The sequence below is a fragment of the Halichoeres trimaculatus genome, unplaced genomic scaffold, assembly GCF_033239565.1.
Source record: "Halichoeres trimaculatus isolate MK-OKI-2021-1 unplaced genomic scaffold, fHalTri1.1 fHalTri1_scaffold_10, whole genome shotgun sequence".
Taxonomy (NCBI): domain Eukaryota; kingdom Metazoa; phylum Chordata; class Actinopteri; order Labriformes; family Labridae; genus Halichoeres; species Halichoeres trimaculatus.
In genome coordinates, this window is record NW_027437187.1 from 21,457,307 (window position 1) to 21,475,885 (window position 18,579).

Below are 18,579 nucleotides of genomic sequence, written 5' to 3' on the forward strand. Positions count from 1 at the left end.
AGGAGGATGAGCCGTGGGACCGCCCCACTCTCCCACAGATATAAATAGGAGGTGGATTTTTTTACTCCACTCATTTCTCCTGAAGGATGAGATCCCTGAAACACCTCAAACATCACTCCAGGAACAATGTGGTGAGTTTGTAACCTCAACATGGAGAAAGATGCATGCTGCTACAGACTAGAAGGTGTTGTGGTAACTTGTTTGCAGTTTGTTAGTGAGGTGTTTACACTCTTGTATGCCTGTGAGTATGAGGGGAAGCAAGATTACTTTTCACATTCATATGAGTACCGCAGTGGGAACATCTTTTCACACAGATAAGAGTTGTGTTTCTATCTCTGCTGCACGTTTGCTTTTTTAGCTCCTGCTCTAATTGTTTGTCCTTAGGTGTCTTTCAGATGCAACTTTTAATGTGAAAGTACGGACTCTTGCAATTACCACCCTACCTTTCTCTGTCTCCTTGTCATTTGTCTTTTTCTCTTTCATTTTGTCAGCCTTTCATTTTGCTGTGCTTTTTCTTCTCTCTCCTGCTCCCCCCTCCCTCCTTTCCCTCTTTCACTCACTCACTCTGTCTTTCTGTCTCTCTTCAGCCTCCCCCTGCACACCCCCTCCCTCTCCTTTTCCTTTCTCTCTTCCCTCCTCTCACATGCTCACTCAATCTCTCCTTCCCCTTCCCTCCCCTCCCTCTCCTCCCCTCTTTCTTTATCTTTCAGCCCCTCCATCTCATTTCTGTCTCCGTCTCCCTCCCTCCACTCCTCCCCCGCCCACAGCTCTTTCTCCTTCTCTCCATACCTCCCTCTCTTTTCTCTCACTTGCACACACACACACACACACACACACACACACACACACACACACACACACACACACACACACACACACACACACACACACACACACACACACACACTCATGCTTTCAAACACACACCCAGTCTCTTTCCTTTCTTTCTCACAAACACACAGTCTGTCTCTGTCTGACTACTTTAAAAGCAGTAATTATAAATGACGTGGTTATCAGGGCATCCAGGTCTACTCCCCTCTCCAAACACACACACACACACACACACACACACACACACACACACACACACACACACACACACACACACACACACACACACACACACACACACACACACACACACACACACCTTTATTCCCATCTCCTCTTCCTTTTCCCTTTTCTCTATCCACTCTTTTCTCTCAGTATTGTGTCAGGAGAGGAAGCAGCTCTTGCTCCTCTGAATGGCACAGAGTGAGGACTGGTGTGTAGTGTGACAGGAAAGTAAGGGTCACAGCTTCTCTCTGTACATGTTCCTTCCACTCATTCCTCACTGAGAAATAACCTAAAACTAGCAGCTGACACTGTTTGCTTCCCCTTTACCATAAAACCAGTTGGGTCGTACAGCAGTGTCTTCCTCATAGTTTCAATATACTACTCATACAAGCGGCAAGGTAAACATGTGCATGAGTCTCTGAAACACTTTCACACCGTGCAATCATGTTTGTGAGTCTTATGCAGCAGGCAGGAATACAGAATGAGCTGGAAGCTCAATCGAATGTCTGTTATGGATATGAGTCTGCCTGGCGGCATATATCATCTTGTTAAGGAAGCCCGGTGTGGCAGGGCTTCAGGAGCTGGTTACGCCGAGTGTAGGGCTAAGACGCTCTGCTCCTCATGAATGGGACAGATAGAACCAGTGATGAGCTCACTTTGGTCGGTCAGGCTGCCCGGGACCTCACAGGAAGTGCTGAGGACAGTCCACGGAAGTCAACTTCCTGGCTGGACCTGCATCCCTTGTTGTGTTCTTTATTATTCTAAAGTCAGTGAAGGAAGGAAGCGGGGTGCTAACACAGATCTGCCTTATCTTCTCAATCGACTGTTCTGTGGATTCAGAGAAAAAGAAACAAGGCGTAGTCCGAATGTGGCGTTACTCTCAAAAATGTGATCTTAATTTTCTCCTTGAATGTAAGGAAAGGAGAATTGGATTGTATTTGATTCACTGGAACCTAAAATTTGAGTCATGGTTATTTCAATATGAGGGGAACAAAAAGCTTTTGTTTTTATTAATAGCAGGGTTACCAATATCAGGAGGAGACACTGGGGAAATAAGGTTATATGAGGAAACATTCTGTAAGGTAGGGTTTTGTAAAAACAGAACAATAATCTAAAACACACACAGATCTATTGTTTCCTCCAGATCTATTTTTAAAACAAGCATCGAATGTTTTGTGTGTTGTCTTCCAGGAGGAGGAGAGTACCCGCTTGGTGCGGACATACCCCAAGATGACTGAGGGCCAAATGGATGTGGGCACGCAGACAGAGCCTGTGGTGGTGCTATCTCTGGCTCAGGCTGCCGTTCTTGGACTCATCTCCCAGAATGAAATCTTTGGGGCCACCATAGCTCCTAATGGCTTTTACACAGGGGAGCCCAGAGAGTGCCCCCCTCCTCCACCAGAGGCAATTGAGTATGAGTATGCTGACCAGCTAATAGGGGCAAATGGAGACTACCTGGCTGAGCCTGCTGGTAAGCCAGAGCCGCAGCCCCACTGCAGTGAAAGAAGACGGCCTGGGCCCCGTGGGAGGACCAAAAGGCCTAGGAGTGACGAAGAATCAGAGGGTCATCCACGCAAAGTACCAAGTCCACAGGCTCAGGTCAAAGGTGAGGTGCTTGAGTCTGACATCCCTCCTTCGTGTGTTCACATGAACAGCAGTCAAACTTCAGGCAAGTCAGACGATCAAGTCAGCCAACAAGCTTGTCTGAAAGAGGAGCAGGCCTGTGGAAACTGTCCTTCATGTGTGCGAGACACAAGCAGGCCACAAACAGATGGACAGCCAGACCAGGAACGGGAAGTTAACACTAGCAGAGAAAGAGAGAGGAAGGAAGAAGAGCTGGTGGTGGAGGAAGAGGAGGAGGAGGCACTAAACCTCAAGACCAGCGGTGAGAATGGCAGTCCTCTTGAGAACCGCTACTACGAGTCTAATGAGGTGGCCTATGAGTCCTCCGACATGGCCATGCCAGGAGAGTATGAAGACAACAGCCAGGCCATGCTGTGGTCAGACCCAGAAGGCCTTGCCAGGCGAATGCAGATCGACCGGCTGGACATTAACGTGCAGATCGACGAGTCGTACTGCGTTGATGTGGGAGAGGGTCTGAAGCGCTGGAAGTGCCGCATGTGTGAGAAGTCATACACATCCAAGTATAACCTCGTCACTCATATTCTGGGCCATAATGGAATAAAGCCTCATGAATGTCTACACTGTGGAAAGCTCTTCAAGCAGCCAAGCCATCTCCAGACTCACCTGCTCACCCATCAGGGGACTAGACCTCACAAATGCACCGTTTGTGAGAAGGCCTTCACACAGACCAGCCACCTGAAGAGGCACATGCTGCAGCATTCAGACGTCAAACCCTACAGCTGTCGCTTCTGTGGCCGAGGATTTGCCTACCCTAGCGAGCTAAGGACCCACGAGAACAAACATGAGAACGGTCAGTGCCATGTCTGCACCCAGTGCGGCCTCGAGTTTCCAACCTATGCACACCTGAAACGCCATCTGACTAGCCATCAAGGCCCGACTACCTACCAGTGCACTGAGTGCCACAAGTCTTTTGCATACCGCAGCCAGCTACAGAACCACTTGATGAAGCACCAGAATGTGCGGCCCTACGTATGCCCCGAGTGTGGCATGGAGTTTGTCCAGATCCACCATCTTCGGCAACACGCTCTCACTCACAAGGTACTGGCAGCGCACACCCTTCCACTTAAGGTACTGAAACCCAGAGATGTGCCTTTGTCTTCCAGTTTAAGTGTTCAAAAAGCTTGTCTTATGTAACCACACATCACTAAACCTTATTTTAAAATAGACTTTATCCAGATATAAAAATAAGGGATTTGGGGATTTAAGGATAGGCATTTTAGCTTTGCTCACTCAGAGGCATCTATATGATTCCTTCAATCACACAAGGGTACATTGCACACTTGCATCGCAGCCTTCCTGAAAAACCAGTTGCTTTGTAAACATAGCCTTCAAAGGCCTTGAGTTTTTTGTGTGGTTCAACCCCCCTCCTGCATGTGTTTTGTGTTGTGTGTCAGCAGAGCTACTTCCCTTTGTGTCTGATGAATCACTCTGTCTCTCTGTTTCATTAGCTGGTCTGTTTTATTCTATGGGGGTAATCATCCCAGACATTTGATTTGCTTTTCTTAATCGTTAAAATAAAAGTTTAAGAAAATGTGGAAACTTATTTCCCCTGTTAGATTTTTAACTTGGGCTCAAAAGACTTGGGGAGCCTAATGTAACCTACATGGGCTGGATCTGAAGCCAAAGTGCAAATGCGCTTATGCAAGCTCCCTGTGTGTTTTTTCCTCCATGAATCATTATTTAGTTTCCTCTCAACCACACAGTGAGCCAAATTAATTAAATGGCCCAAACGCTTTATGTTCCTACAGGGTATGAAAGAATTCAAGTGTGATGTCTGTGCCAGAGAGTTCACCTTGTCTGCCAACCTAAAGAGACACATGTTGATCCATGCCAGTGTGAGGCCCTTCCAGTGCCACGTCTGCTTCAAGACCTTTGTTCAGAAGCAGACCCTTAAAACCCACATGATTGTACACCTGCCGGTGAAGCCTTTCAAATGCAAGGTGAGTCTTTTTTTCCCCAGAACAAACCCATTGTGTTGGAGCAGGCAGGGTTACTGACTATTGCACTCTTGTTTCTCAGGTGTGCGGGAAGTCGTTTAACAGAATGTACAACCTCCTGGGTCACATGCATCTCCACGCCGGCAGCAAGCCCTTCAAGTGCCCCTACTGCACCAGCAAGTTCAACCTGAAGGGCAACCTCAGCCGACATATGAAGGTCAAACACGGCATCATGGATACCTCAATAGAAGGACAAGGTGAGCAGCCCCATAAGTCATCCCTGTTCTGCTACGACACTGATACAGTTTCTTCATATTAGAATTCTTTGATGGATCATTCCCACATGGGCAGTGAGCAACCAAGTTCCCAGTGGGACCACTTGGTGGGATTCGTATTGCTTTATTGTCACTCAGTTTGTTTCTAATGCACTTTGACTCAGCATGCACTGTAATCTAGTGGCCAAGTGTTTTGATGTTTCTCTGTCACTCCCTCTTGTGAGTTTAGTAAATATAGCAGTGCCTGGATTAGAAATGCTTGTCTCTATCAGTAGACACTGATACTGAGTCATGAGAGGAAGGACGATCAGCGAGCTGTGCTCAGTGAAACCATTTGTCTGTAGGAGGTCATGAATGTTTGTGTTATTGAGGACACAGTGGCATCAAAATTTGTGTCTGTGCTTTCTCTCTCAGAACCACCCCAAGATCCAGAGGGCCAGGAGGACTTTGAAGAGGAGAGCTTTGAATTCAGCGAGCGAGAAAACCGGGCTAACAACAACAACACTCCAGATATTGCTAAACTCTCTCAAATGGAGTATTACAACACGTATGGGAAGGGCGCAGGGCGCTTCAGCACAGCATGAGTTATTAAACTCACCCTAAATTGAATTTAAGTGTTAAATAATGAAAACAGAATTGCTTTTTTTCCCCTCTACTTTGGGCTTGGATATAGCGCTCGGAATATTCTTCAAGGTTGTGAGGAAAATTGCACATTCATATGCACTGGAATTATATACCACAAATTTGGGTAATGTTTACTTTTTGAATAATGTTTTCATCTCTAAAAAGCAAAAAAATCTACTGATATAGAATATTCTAAATGATAAAAGTTTAACTGTCTTCATTTAAAGCTTAAAACTTGACCTTCCTTTCAGTTGCATCATCATCTGAGCCTAATTTTAAAGCATATTTTTTGCTCCCAAGCTAAATTATGGTGATGCTATACTGCACTTACTTGTTCAGACAATCCCGGTCTCTTTCAGTTGTTGGGATGAACTGATGTGAAGATTTAAAAGAAACAAATGAAAGGAACAAGTGTTACTTCCCATCTCCCTTGCCAAAGCTTTGATTTATACTGTGATAAATTACATTAGAGGTCTGCAAAATGAGTTCTGCTTTCTATGTTAAAGTGTATATTACTGTACAGAATGTATCAGTCTGCTCGTATGTTGGCTGGTATTATAATCAGTGCATTTCTCTGAGGGCCACTGTGTCTACTTTTTAGGTTCCTGTATTAACAAGCATCACCCTGTATTGATCTCTAGTCTATGAATGTAATTGTTTCAGTGGAATGTTTTGAGACGCTAATGAAAAGAAAATCAAAACCCTCATTTCAGTGGTAGGACCCTGTTTACCAAAGGACTGGATCAAATCTTGCAGTTGTGGACACTGTGGACCTTTTCTACTTGCAGTCTTGTTGAGCTGGGACATTGGATTTCGTGGGGTCCGATCGTAAACCTCATGAAATTACATTCAGGTTTCTCTCCCACCCATCTGTAGATCTCTTCAAAAGATTGCTGTAGAGAACAGACTTTGGTACAGCTTCTCTTTCAGCAAATCTCACAATTTTCATCCCATTCGGGGCTTCACAGGACAAGACTGCAGCATTTTTCCCAAAGCAATGCAAACACCATTTCCATATTGCAGCCGGTTTTTATGGATGAATCTCAACAAGAATTGTCCCCCAAAACTCGGACAGAAATATTAAGTGCCCCGATGTGTCTGCGAGAGCATGCCATCCATCATGCTGTACACTGCACTCAAGTGATGAACGACAACCTCCCAACATGTGACAGGGCCACAGACCTTGTGGAAAATGATTCAGGAAATGCTCAATATATTCAGTTTCCCAATGCTAAGCTTTTCGAACTTGGAACCTGCAAACAAGGTATCATTTGAGATGCTTATATAGTGCATTCAAAATAAAAATGCTCAATTTTGTGAGTTTTTCCAGCTTCTGTGTTCATTCCATGACTTTTTTAAGTGATGATAAAAAGGGGACATGCTCTGTTTAAATGACATTCTGTATTAGGCATTAGTGTGGGGGTAATGTGGATAGAAATGTACAATGTTGTGTACCAGAACAAACTGTAAAATAATAAATTTATTTACCTTAAAACTGATCATTGTTGTTTTTATCATAAATCAGAAGGGACAAATATTAAAGGTGAGTCAAACAGGGATTTATTGGCAAATAAGTTTGACACAGGCTTCAGTCCTGCCCAAGGCATTACACAGTAATTGAATACAGTACTTCACATTACAAAAATAAAACCTTGCAAACAAAGGGACAGATAGTTAGGGAGGCATCAGGTTGAAGGACAGCTGTCGACCGTTTCATAACCTAATAGAATACTACATATTCCTAAACACAGTACTTCTTTATTTATTTCAGTAATAAGTGGATTTATTGACCTTTTAAGTTAAAAATGAGGTACAAAAACAGATGAGTGACATTGCAATCTCCAGGCTAACTATATCCTTTCAAGTCCTTCAGTTGCCGAGGGCTTTATCCAGATTTGTCTTGATGGCGTCAAGGAAGTCTGTGGTATTGACATAGTGCTCGTTCAGCTTGACGCTACGGAGGCAAGACGAGACCAGAAAATTTAGTATAGTGCTTAAAAACGTAACAATCAAAAACCTATCAGGCTTAGCTTTGTAAAATGTTTGGTTAAAAACAAACACCATCATTTTTAATACACAACACTATTTGGTAAAGACTAAAGGACAGTTTTGTTATATCTTTTAAAACTCTCCATATGTATATGCCTGTCATTGTTTTCATTGATACCTGTGTCTCTAATAGTAGAACATTACAGCATGAATCTACTATATTTGAGCTTCAACACCACTTTGTAAGTTAATAAAAAAGCCTTTAATGTGTTTTAATACAAACAGGTAACCTTGTGCTAAGTAATAGCTTATTAGATACATGTACTAGTCATTAGTAAGAATAAGATGGTGAGTAAAAGCACATACCTCAGACAGGGTTACACAACCCTTAAAGTAAAGCTTAAACAAAATGTTTGGAAAGTCTGTCACCTGTACCTGGATCTAGATGAAAAATCATCATGTGCATTTTTCTTCTTTATTCTTTATTCTTTTGTTTATTATCATGGAAAATTATCAAATTAAACACTTTGGGTTTCTTGAATTCAGCACAATTTGAAAATTCCTAAATTCTCCTGTTTTCTTTGACCAACGATTATAAAAAACAACCTAGCATTGGACCAAACCTCAGTAAAATCTGATTTTTTTAATCTTTATATTAAATACAAGACAAACACACAACACTGAAGGAAAAACAAGTAAAACATCCTTCCCTGATTGCTTAAATGTAAGCTAGTAAAAGAGGCCGACATGTTTGGGTCAAACCTCTTACGTAGTAATAAATGCTGTCCAGTCAGAATCTGGATGAACAAAACTCTGTTTTATGTCTGTGGTTCAGACAGTTGCTGCTGGGGTTAATTTTAGTTTAAAGTATAAAGATCAGTCGTTAGATGTTGGTTGTGGTCATAAGTTCAATGTCCCAGTGCACAGAAATAATAAGCACTTAATGTTTGGAAATTACAAATAAGAGCTACAAGCAACACTTTTTTATGTGATCAATAAGTTTTATTATCATTTTCATAAAAAGGTTGATCCTCACAAAAAAAAAAACAAGTCTGAAGGTGAAAAAAGAGTGAGTTTAAAATTACCAAAAGCTCTGGGTGCCAGTATGGCCAGTGTTGCCGCCCAGTCAGAGACTAAAATCTAACCTGCATTAACTTTTCTGTACGTCACCCCCACTCTCAACCCATTTCCTGCTCTATTCACTGTCCTTTACTCTCACTACACATAAAAAAGGCATACAAATCCTGGGAAATAAAACAGTTAAAAATAAATAATAACTATCGTTATATTATAAAATAATAACTTTAAAACAAAGTGAAACCAGTGATGTCACACAAGTGTGATTGTGAAATAGTGCCACATTCTCTAATCTGCGCCATATTTTCGAGATCTCTGGGGTTCACCTCTACCCAAAACCCTTGGAAACCTCAGGGGGAAGTGACTGTGTCATCTAGCAATACCAGCAAGGTATTAAAAGTTAATAAAAGTCCAGACACCAGTAACATAACAAAACACACAAAGAGGACAGAGATGCCTGTCATGTATCATCAGTGCTGAATCAATGAAAAACCTCTGGATTCTTCCAGAAGACAGCATTTCATTACTTCCATTTACAATTTTGAAGCAAAACAGGTCAAAGCTGCAGAACTAACTGACGTGAAACTTATAAAACCCCCCACAAATGTTAACTTACTTGGACAAGCCGTGAATGCAGCCAGCAAGGTCCTTGGTCATGGTACCACTCTCAACAGTCTCGACACACACCCTCTCCAGAGTCTGGGAGAACCTGTGGATGAAGAAAGATGTTAGGGAAGAGTCATGTTTCATCCAGAGGGAGGTAGATTTACTGATGACTGGGTGAAAGATGTGGACAGTTGGTGAAACTGATAATGTCAATTGGGGTAACCAAAGTTTCTCGTTAAAAATCTGATATTAAAAAATATAAAACACATTATTTAAGTTCAGAAATTACATTTTTAAAAAATACTTTGAAATGGTATTTCATAACAAATAACTTAATTCATCAGTAAACTTACATAACTTCTAGAAAGGTGAATACTTGATACTTGTCATGTTTCTGTGGTTACACCATTTGACAATTTAATGGGACTGATTCTTTAATTGGTTAAAAATGGCAGAAACTTCATATTAACTACTATGAAACCCACAGAAATGCAAACCACACATTTAATCATTGCTCATGTTGTTTTAACAAGTTAAAAGAGTATTTCTGATACAACTCCTTATTTGTCACTGTCCCATTTAAAATACAAACAACTCTTACTTAATAAGGTCGGGGTTGCCATCCAGTTTGCCACGGTGCTCCAGGCCTCTGGTCCAGGCGAAAATGCTGGCAATGGGGTTGGTGCTGGTCGGCCTTCCCTGAAAGTAAAGTTCAGAAGGATACTTTTATCAAAGTAACTAAATTGCTTTGTTTTCTAGGGCTGTAATTTCTATCATAAACCCAGCTGGCATGACTGTAACTGAACCATAACTGCCAAAGGAGCATACTTTTCATTCTTACTGTTCACCACACGATGGCAGTATAACTCCAAAGATCGCAGTTTGTTTTCAGATCATCATGTGGCATATTTTGTTTCATAAGCCACATGAATTGTCTGCGATGCACCTCCCTGAGATCAATGAAGGTGGTAACTGACCTTCTGGTGTTCACGATAGTGCCTGGTCACGGTGCCATGGGCTGCTTCAGCCTCAATAGTCTTTCCATCAGGGCACACCAGAACTGATGTCATCAGCCCCAGAGAGCCGAAACCTAAAAGAGGAACACAAATGTGAAAAATCCTCCTTTAACGCAACCCACACAACTGCAAAAACTTGGCAAGTGCTTATAGGTTTCAGTATTTCATAACAGCATAATTTCCAGAGGAGCAGTACTGTTGTTGCTTTTTAAATTCCTCACCCTGCGCAAGGATGTCAGACTGAACATCTCCGTCATAGTTCTTGCAAGCCCACACAAAGGCTCCAGAAGACTTCAGCACTTGTGCGACCATATCATCGATAAGCCTGTGCTCATACCAGATCTTCAGTTTGTCAAACTCAGGCTTGTAGTGCCTGGAAGAAGAACAAACAATTAGTTAGTGTGTTATTGTGCTGTGTTGTATTTATGATGAAGAGCAAATTATTAAGAGGACACAAACACTTCCATCTTTTACTGATCTGCGTTTCTGCATTGAACTTAAGTAACACACAGAGAGAAAACTCACTTCTCAAAGATATCCTGGAAGATGTCCTTGAATCGGCCATCGTAAGCTTTAAGAATGGTGTTCTTTGTGCTCATGTACAGAGGCCACTTCTTGCCGATGGCGTACTGGAAACAGCTGTGTGCGAAGCCTGTAATAGACTGTGAAGAGAGAAGCACAAACAATTCACAACTGCAGAGACATTTTATCAGTAGCACAGAGGTTAACAACCTTCAACCTAACAAGCTGAAAGTCATCTACTATGACCGCTGATGTTGTTAAATCAAACAGACCCTTGTTGATGAAGGCAAACAAAACAGTAGATTAGCCGGCTGACGAGAGGTTAGTCTACTGCAAGACCTGCCTGTGGCTGTTTGTAGAACTGAAGCAGAAAACTTAATCAGCATTATGCAGTTCTCTTCAGCATGAAGAGCTATAAAAATTTCTAAATACCTTATTATTATGGATGACTGCTTGAAATTGCTCAGAACGAGTGAGCGTAACAGAAGATCGGGATGGTAATTAATATAAAAAAGGGCTCAAATGAAAGAATAAGATTTCTGTTATTCTGTATAAATCGCACTGATATCAGACTATTTTCAAAGCTTTGACACTACAAGACACAGATTCCAATCTAAGTAGCATCTTATGTCTGCTTTACTCTGGGACTTTGAAGTACTTTGAAATACTTAGAAAAGACTCAGTTCTGGCTCTGCCACACATCTCGAGACTTCAGTGACAATCTTTAAAGTTCTTGCACAGGCTCGGTATCTTGTAAGGACCCCATTTAAAAAGAAAACGGCTAATCTGTTCAGATTACAGCTGTTACACGGGACATTTAGCTCTTTCTCTCCCAGTTTCTCTCTTATAAAGGAAAGGGGTTTTAGGCCAACCTTTCTTACTTGACTTCAAAACATTGAAAAGGTGAAGCTAAGCTGTTTGTCAGTGACACAAAAAGGCTCAAATGGAGTATTAGTTTATTCCCCAAACAAGCCATGTTGGTGCTGCTATATCCAGGAATCATTCATTCAACAAGTTTTATTATGTAGTTGTTGTAAGTAAGCTATGAATCTAATGCACATAAACTGCAACCCTGGCACTCACTTTCAACAATCGCACCATATGCTTGTTATTTTTGTTCATATTTAAAACCAACACTAATGAATTTAGACCTAGAATGAATCATGTAATGAGAGAGGAATTTAAAATCTGAATGTTTTGTTTCTAATTTGGTGAGAACTTTTGAGAACAAGCCGTCTTTATCTGAGCACAAGATAACACATACCTCATCTGTGTTGTACATGCCCATTCCACAGCCACCAGCAGGAAAGTCGTACACCTCCCATTCCTTGCCTGCACTTCCATCAGTTGGAGTGAAGATAATCTTGAATTTTCCAGGCTGATCAATAACAAAGTCTGTTGCTCTGTACTGTAAAAAAACAACACAAAAAGGTTTTAAGATGTTCTATGTTGAATAATCTCAAATTATTTCTGGAGCTGCTCAAGATGTTAAGGTGCAGTATGTCCCGAGGAGCCTCACCTGATCACCGAAGGCGTGTCTGCCGATGGTGATTGGCTGCGTCCAGCCTGGAACAAGCCTGGGAATGTTCTTGCAGATGATTGGCTCACGGAAAACGGTGCCACCGAGGATGTTCCTGATGGTACCATTGGGGCTCTTCCACATCTTCTTCAGGCTGAACTCTAAATATAAAACCAGACGGAGTATGTTCAGAGAGGAAATGCAACAACAAAACAAAAACAGTGACTCATCATCATATTCTGCTGAAAGTCAGAAGTTTTTGATCCTCCTGTGTGGAGACAATACTGACACAAGAGGAGTGAGCTCATTGTAAACACTGCTACAGAAAATTTGCATAAAACTTGTAAATGGATTGTTTGCCCACAGTTATTATGGTTGCAAAGCTTGAACTCAACATTGGACAAACAAAGGTGTATCCCAATCGCAACCTGCTTCCCTAGAGGGAGGGAATCCAGAGGACAGGGAAAAGAGGCAGTGTTTAAGAGGCTAGCAAAGTCCTGTTCCATACCTTCCACTCTGGCTTCATCGGGTGTGATGGTGGCACATTTGACCGCCACATGGTACTTTTTAGTTGCCAGCGCTGAATCGATGGTAACCTGGTCATCGGTTTGGTCACGATATGGAAGACCCAGGTCATAATACTTCAGCTCTACGTCGACATTGTTCAGGATGAGCTACACGACAACAAGAACACACAAGATAACAATTAGCAAAATGTTTCTGCCCGTGTCTGAACAAATCGTTTTAGCCAGACTTTAATCACAGAATTTAAAAAAAATGATTTTTATACCAGTAGTAGTCCAAGTAAAGGGGAAAAAATTACGGAATCAAATGCTTTAATTTACGAGTGTTCATTTGCATGTTTTATTTACCAGTTAACTTTAGAAACCTTAGTCACAGGCAAGCATTCAGGTTGTATTTTGTCACATGATTCTCCACATTTTGTCCCTGATCATCACACCATCTGTTCTGTGAGGATAAAATCAGCCACTGACTGAATGAAACATCACACTGGCCCCTCCTCCACATCATACACACATAATCTGCCTGTAACCCTCCCCTCCCATCCACGTGTCAGTCTGTGATGTAAAAATAGGACAGTCAGACAGACAGCGTGGGCACCACGTCCTCTGAGACTCAAACTGGTGTTCTGTGTGCGTAACCTCCTCCACCCCTGGAGGCCACTTCCTCACCTTCTCTTTGATGAACTCCCAGATGATCCTGGTCATCTCATCTCCGTCCATCTCCACCACTGGCTGGGCCACCTTGATGCGTTTGTCAGCATCTGTACGCACAAGAGGGTTTTTAAAAATTAATATCACGATTTTTATTAAGAGAAAACACAAGAATCTAAAGTGACTGGAAAAAAATAGTGATCCTTGTTGTAGGTTGTCTGCAGAGTGCAAGCGGCAGTATTTTCCTCTTCCTGTTTCCTGCACATGTGTGTGCTAAAACCAGTGTTTCATTGTTTTCCTTCCAAATTGTTTACCAAATCCTGTGTGATAGTATTTACAATGCATTTAAAACACTTTAGAGGCTAAAACCAGAAAACTATTCAGCATTTAGCATAAACAGACAAGAAAATGTATGAACTGATAAAAAAATTTAAGAAATAAATTTTGCTGATTTACCTTTCAATAGCTTGATTCAAGTCAAGCTAAGTGGAAAATTAAAACTAACTGGTTCTTCTAGTAAACACCAAATAGTTCCTTTTTTGCACTTATGTTCACTTTGCAGTTGTAAGTGTTGGTTAACACCAATAAAGATCAGTACCGTTCCTTTTTAACTTGGTGTTACTTCCGTTTGTTGTTTTTATTTATTTTTTTGTGTTCTTTCATTTACTGTGTTTTAAACCACTCTGCACTTTTAATAAACTGTATTATCATCATTATTAGTAAGGAGTTACTCTGTGGTAACTTTTACCTTTTTGACAATTCTAAAAAGATAAAAAATTAAAAATACAATTAAATTAAAATCACTCATCAATAAAAAAAATGAAATGCCTTTTGCAACTGAACTTAACAAATATTGTTCTTCAACACCCCTAAAGAGCCAATTGTTTGGGTATTTACGTGCATGCTGTGTTTATTAATACACTGTTGTGGGAACAGACTCTCTCATAATTTGTCAGCATGTGCTCCGTCTCATCACTGCCAAAGACAGTTGATCAGTGGAATACCCTCAATATGTTTCCATGAGAATAGTTTGTTGTATAGTTAGCAGTGAGCAGTAAGCGTGATGAATAATTCTGTGTGGAATACTAACACATAATAAGAACTGTGAGTTCTGGACTGTAATATAATTTTAATTGTGCTTTCTTTTCATCTCTTCGGTGACTCCAAAAAGCATGGTTTCCTAACTGTTTTCCTCCACTGATGAACCCATCTGGATAAGTGCCTTTAATCATATCTCCTCTCATTCTGCCCAGTGTGTGAGAGTCCTGCCAGCGGGACCTTTTCACTGAATAGAAAGTACAGGGGGAGGTGCAGAGGATCAAGTGACTCTCTGCCTTCCCAGCCAAATTAATGTTCCCCCAACATTACTAAAGCCTTTCCCTGAATAATGTAAGTACGCATAAGGAGCCTGGTGAAATCATTACACAACCAACATTACTTAATGCATGTAGAAAAAAAACATTTAAAAACCCACGTGGGTTTGTGAGGACTTCTGACTGAGAGGATCATATCATGAAGCCTTGGTAACACCTGTCAAAACAGCCTGGGCTCTGCTGAGAACAGATACATAGAACATGAGGCTCTGAAAATAACCTCAGAGCAAAGACAGTTGTGACCTTCACTGTGTTACTCAGCAGCATAAAAAAGATAGACCAATTTCACAAAAGCAGAAAGTATCAACTCTGTATGAGAGAGTCTGTTGTTTAGAAGGGTGGACTTCTTATAAACATTTTTTCCATCAATTTCTCCATCCCCAGCTTTTGACTTAGTTTGAGCTTGGGTACAAGATGACATTAAAGTCATGTAGTCTTGTTTTACGAGTGTGCCTAAAAATAAACAAGATAAATTATCAACTAATGCTTGCTCTGAATCTAACCTATTGAAATAGCTGAAGTTGTGGCACAAGAAGAAAAAATATAACCTAGTCCCTGACTGACTTGTTGGGTCGAGGATTCAATGATTTTAACGATTCGGATGACTGCCCAATAATTATTAACCTGGTAACAAAAGTGTGAATATTTCCTGCTTTTTTAATCCTCCATAATCATTAAATGTGGTTCTCAACCAAACAAGCTGAATATTTCAAAAGTAAAATAATAAAGGTTGTAGATTTATGAAAAAGTCACAAGTTGACATGAATTGCTACTTGAACCTCTCCTTCACTTTGTGTTGGGATATAAAACACCAAGCTAAAAAAACACATGAATAGAGAGTTCTCTCAAACTGAATCTGTCAAAAAAAAGTTCACTGATAAAATAATCTGTGTTCCAGAAGATTAATTGAAACAATCTTCAAGCGTTATTCATCAAAAATAAGTATGATATGCTGCTGTAGCTGCAGTGTGAGGAATCCTGTCTGTTTACCGTGTAAGCTGCTCCTGACGTAGATCAGCTGCAGATTCATAAACCCTGATGTGTTATAGCTAAGAAAAAATTAACTACTTTATGAGCAGCACAACTTCTGCAGCAAGGCACCACAAGTCGGTCATTAACTGCTACTGCTTTGCTTTATTTCAGACTCATTTAGCCTAAATCTGCTCTCACAGAGCTCCACTTTCTCAGTGGTGGGGGAGGGGAGAGCAGGAGGGAGACGAGTAGGTTACATAACATTCACAGCATCAACAAACGCCGGACACTGAAGGGCGAGCTGAAACGAAATCATGTGAGCCTGCCTGACAGCCCACATCATTCCCACATGTGTTAGGTATAGAGGTGTGCAGAAAGAAGTTGTAAAGACCTAGTAAAGAGATATGCAGCCAAGCAAGTAATAGATAGTGGTGTGCATCAGAAATCCTTCAGATTATCATCTGTTTACAAAGTGGTCAACAGTTTATTTTCTATGCGAGGTAAATCCTGTCAGTAGAGCTCAAAACTAATTCAAGAACTTTTAAATGGTTCACTGATATCAGCGATGTGTGCTTCATACTGTTGGTGGTTTTTTTATTCAGGGTGAACAGCATCTAGAAAATCAGACCAGAACACCCTCTGTCAATTCTCTCTGGTTATACTTCAACAAACACAATCTTTAACCCAGAGAATGAGAACGACTCCACCAGACAGACAAATAGGCCCAAAGTAAGCTTGAGGCTACACTGCACATAGGTGTGTGAAAAGGTGGGTTAATTATCCGTCAGACCGTTCTTGACATACTGACACTAAAAGGAAGCTGCAGCAAGACTTCAAGAAATTTGAGCATGAAATTATTCTGTGCAAAATTTACAGCCAGGAGGTACAACATATTGGCCTTTTTTTATGAATACTGGAAAACTTTAAGGGAATGTTATTGCACAACCAATAAAGGCAATGCAACTTGTGACTACTGTATAATATCATTAAAACAGGTCATAAGACTGTCAAGGTTAAGGGTAAATGTGCTGTGCTGCAAGTACTCTCATATTGCTCTATTATCTCTTACATTCAGAGTTAAACACCGTTGCAAATTACTGACAACGCTGCCATAGGTGAATTTGAGCAAGGTGTCAATAGGATATTTTCAGATTCAGTGGAAGTATTCTTTCAGTAGTGTGAGATGTTATGTGTACCTTAGACATTCTTTAAAGTGCAAACGTGGCTCCCATCACTCACCACTGACAGCAGGGTACAAAGACAAACTGATTCAATCATACCCAAAGAGCCAAAGTGCCCTTCAACTGACCCACTGCCTTCCAAACAAACTCCTGGTGCTAGTGATAGTTGCAAGGAGACCTGCATAACTACCAAACACCAGAGCAGAAATCCTGCTGTGTTAAATTTGGGATGACTGCAGAGAGACCACGTGATAAATCTGTATCCCTGCTCACAATAACACGAAGAATAACCAGATTTAGACTGCTCCCCTGGTACTTATTTCACCAAACGTCGAATTAGACTGAAAAATTCAAGAAGTATCTTGTGCTCACATCGATGCGAAACGCTGAGTGTGCATATGTACAGTGGTGAGCAGATATAAAATAACCCAGATTGAAAACATGATGTAGGACAGACCGAGCACTGGCGGCGGCAGCCATTGCTCTTCCTAACGGAGTCTCGTATGCGGTGACTGCTGACCTGACGAAAACTTTTCCAAGTCAGTTTCGCATTAACGACATGATGGCTGAAGGGGAGCTCGTAAATTTATCTGGGAGAATCCGATGTCATTTTAACAACGATACATCTTCTGTAATTCGTGCAAACAAGACACACGGCTAGATTCACACGAAAGATTCAATGAATTAATATCCTGTTTCATAATTTTCCATGTTAGACTCTGTCATTCTTTCTTATTTAAAAGAAATGCAAACTTGCACATTCTCACTCCATCATTTTCCTTTCATTTTTCAGTTACCTGACCCTAAATCAACACATCACCATCATCTGTTCCTCAAACTTTGTTCGGGGAAGACAAAGAGAGCTCTCCTCTGGCTTTCTGTCGAGTTGTCTTTCTCGACCCTTAAGATTTTCCACTACTCGATTATCAACACCACTTGCATTTAAACCGACACGAAGAGGCCACTAGTTCACACGGTGACATTTAACGGGAGAGCATCATCGCTCCGAAAGTCATAAAACCATTGATCTCATTCAGAGCATCTCGGTGGGCTAGCAATACCGCTCGGCTAGCAAAGCTGCATAACGCGGCGCTACCGGCTTCAATGGCTGTCCGGCTTGTGTATAGCTATAGCTCAGGTGAAATGAATGCATCTATATTACATTCATTTAAAACACGATTTAGCAATGAGCATCGGCCCACTGATGCTGAAGATGACCCCGTTTATCATGCCTACACTTACAGTTTCTTTGTGACAAAGTCTGGCAGCTGGCCGCTGGAGCAAGTACCGCAGGGTTCCTGGAAAGGGTGGCGGCAGACCTCGAAAGAGAGCTGAGGACTTTCAAATATCCAGCCATGTCTCCCAATTTGAGGTGGACACTCGACGGAACTCAGAGCAAAAGAGGGGGAAAAGCGCTCTGACGCTCTGTGCAATATAGAGAGCAGCAGTGGCAGCACCGCCCTTCTTCCCTCCCCGGCGGGACACGCTGAACGCTACGTCAGTCACACAGACCCGGAGGAGGGACCGAAACAAACTCGCGGTTAAACTGCGCAGCCGCTGCACCCTCTGTGCAACATGGGTTCAAAGCAGGGTGAACCCTTGCCTAGATATTC

At 41.6% G+C, this 18,579-nt stretch overlaps 2 protein-coding genes across 3 annotated transcripts; one reads left to right on the forward strand and one right to left on the reverse strand.

Moving 5' to 3' along the window:
- Positions 1 to 6,995, forward strand: znf710a (zinc finger protein 710a). Of its 2 annotated transcripts, none has more exons than XM_074678107.1 (5): positions 1 to 131; positions 2,248 to 3,768; positions 4,449 to 4,640; positions 4,720 to 4,894; positions 5,327 to 6,995. In XM_074678107.1, exons 1-5 carry the CDS (start codon positions 87 to 89, stop codon positions 5,494 to 5,496), a joined length of 2,103 nt encoding a protein of 700 aa, XP_074534208.1. In that variant the 5' UTR covers positions 1 to 86; the 3' UTR covers positions 5,497 to 6,995. The 2 variants fall into 2 exon arrangements, with proteins under 2 accessions (XP_074534208.1, XP_074534210.1); XM_074678109.1 differs by having other exon boundaries at positions 2,248 to 3,738.
- A 78-nt stretch (positions 6,996 to 7,073) lies between these two features.
- On the reverse strand, positions 7,074 to 18,436 carry idh2 (isocitrate dehydrogenase (NADP(+)) 2). The gene is made up of 11 exons (XM_074678111.1): positions 18,209 to 18,436; positions 13,459 to 13,550; positions 12,774 to 12,939; positions 12,266 to 12,426; positions 12,011 to 12,154; positions 10,750 to 10,886; positions 10,446 to 10,597; positions 10,186 to 10,298; positions 9,810 to 9,907; positions 9,219 to 9,311; positions 7,074 to 7,490 (listed from the first exon to the last, which is right to left on the reverse strand). The coding sequence occupies exons 1-11, from the start codon at positions 18,321 to 18,323 to the stop codon at positions 7,406 to 7,408; spliced, it is 1,356 nt and encodes a 451-aa protein (XP_074534212.1). The 5' UTR covers positions 18,324 to 18,436; the 3' UTR covers positions 7,074 to 7,405.
- Positions 18,437 to 18,579: the final 143 nt, after the last annotated feature.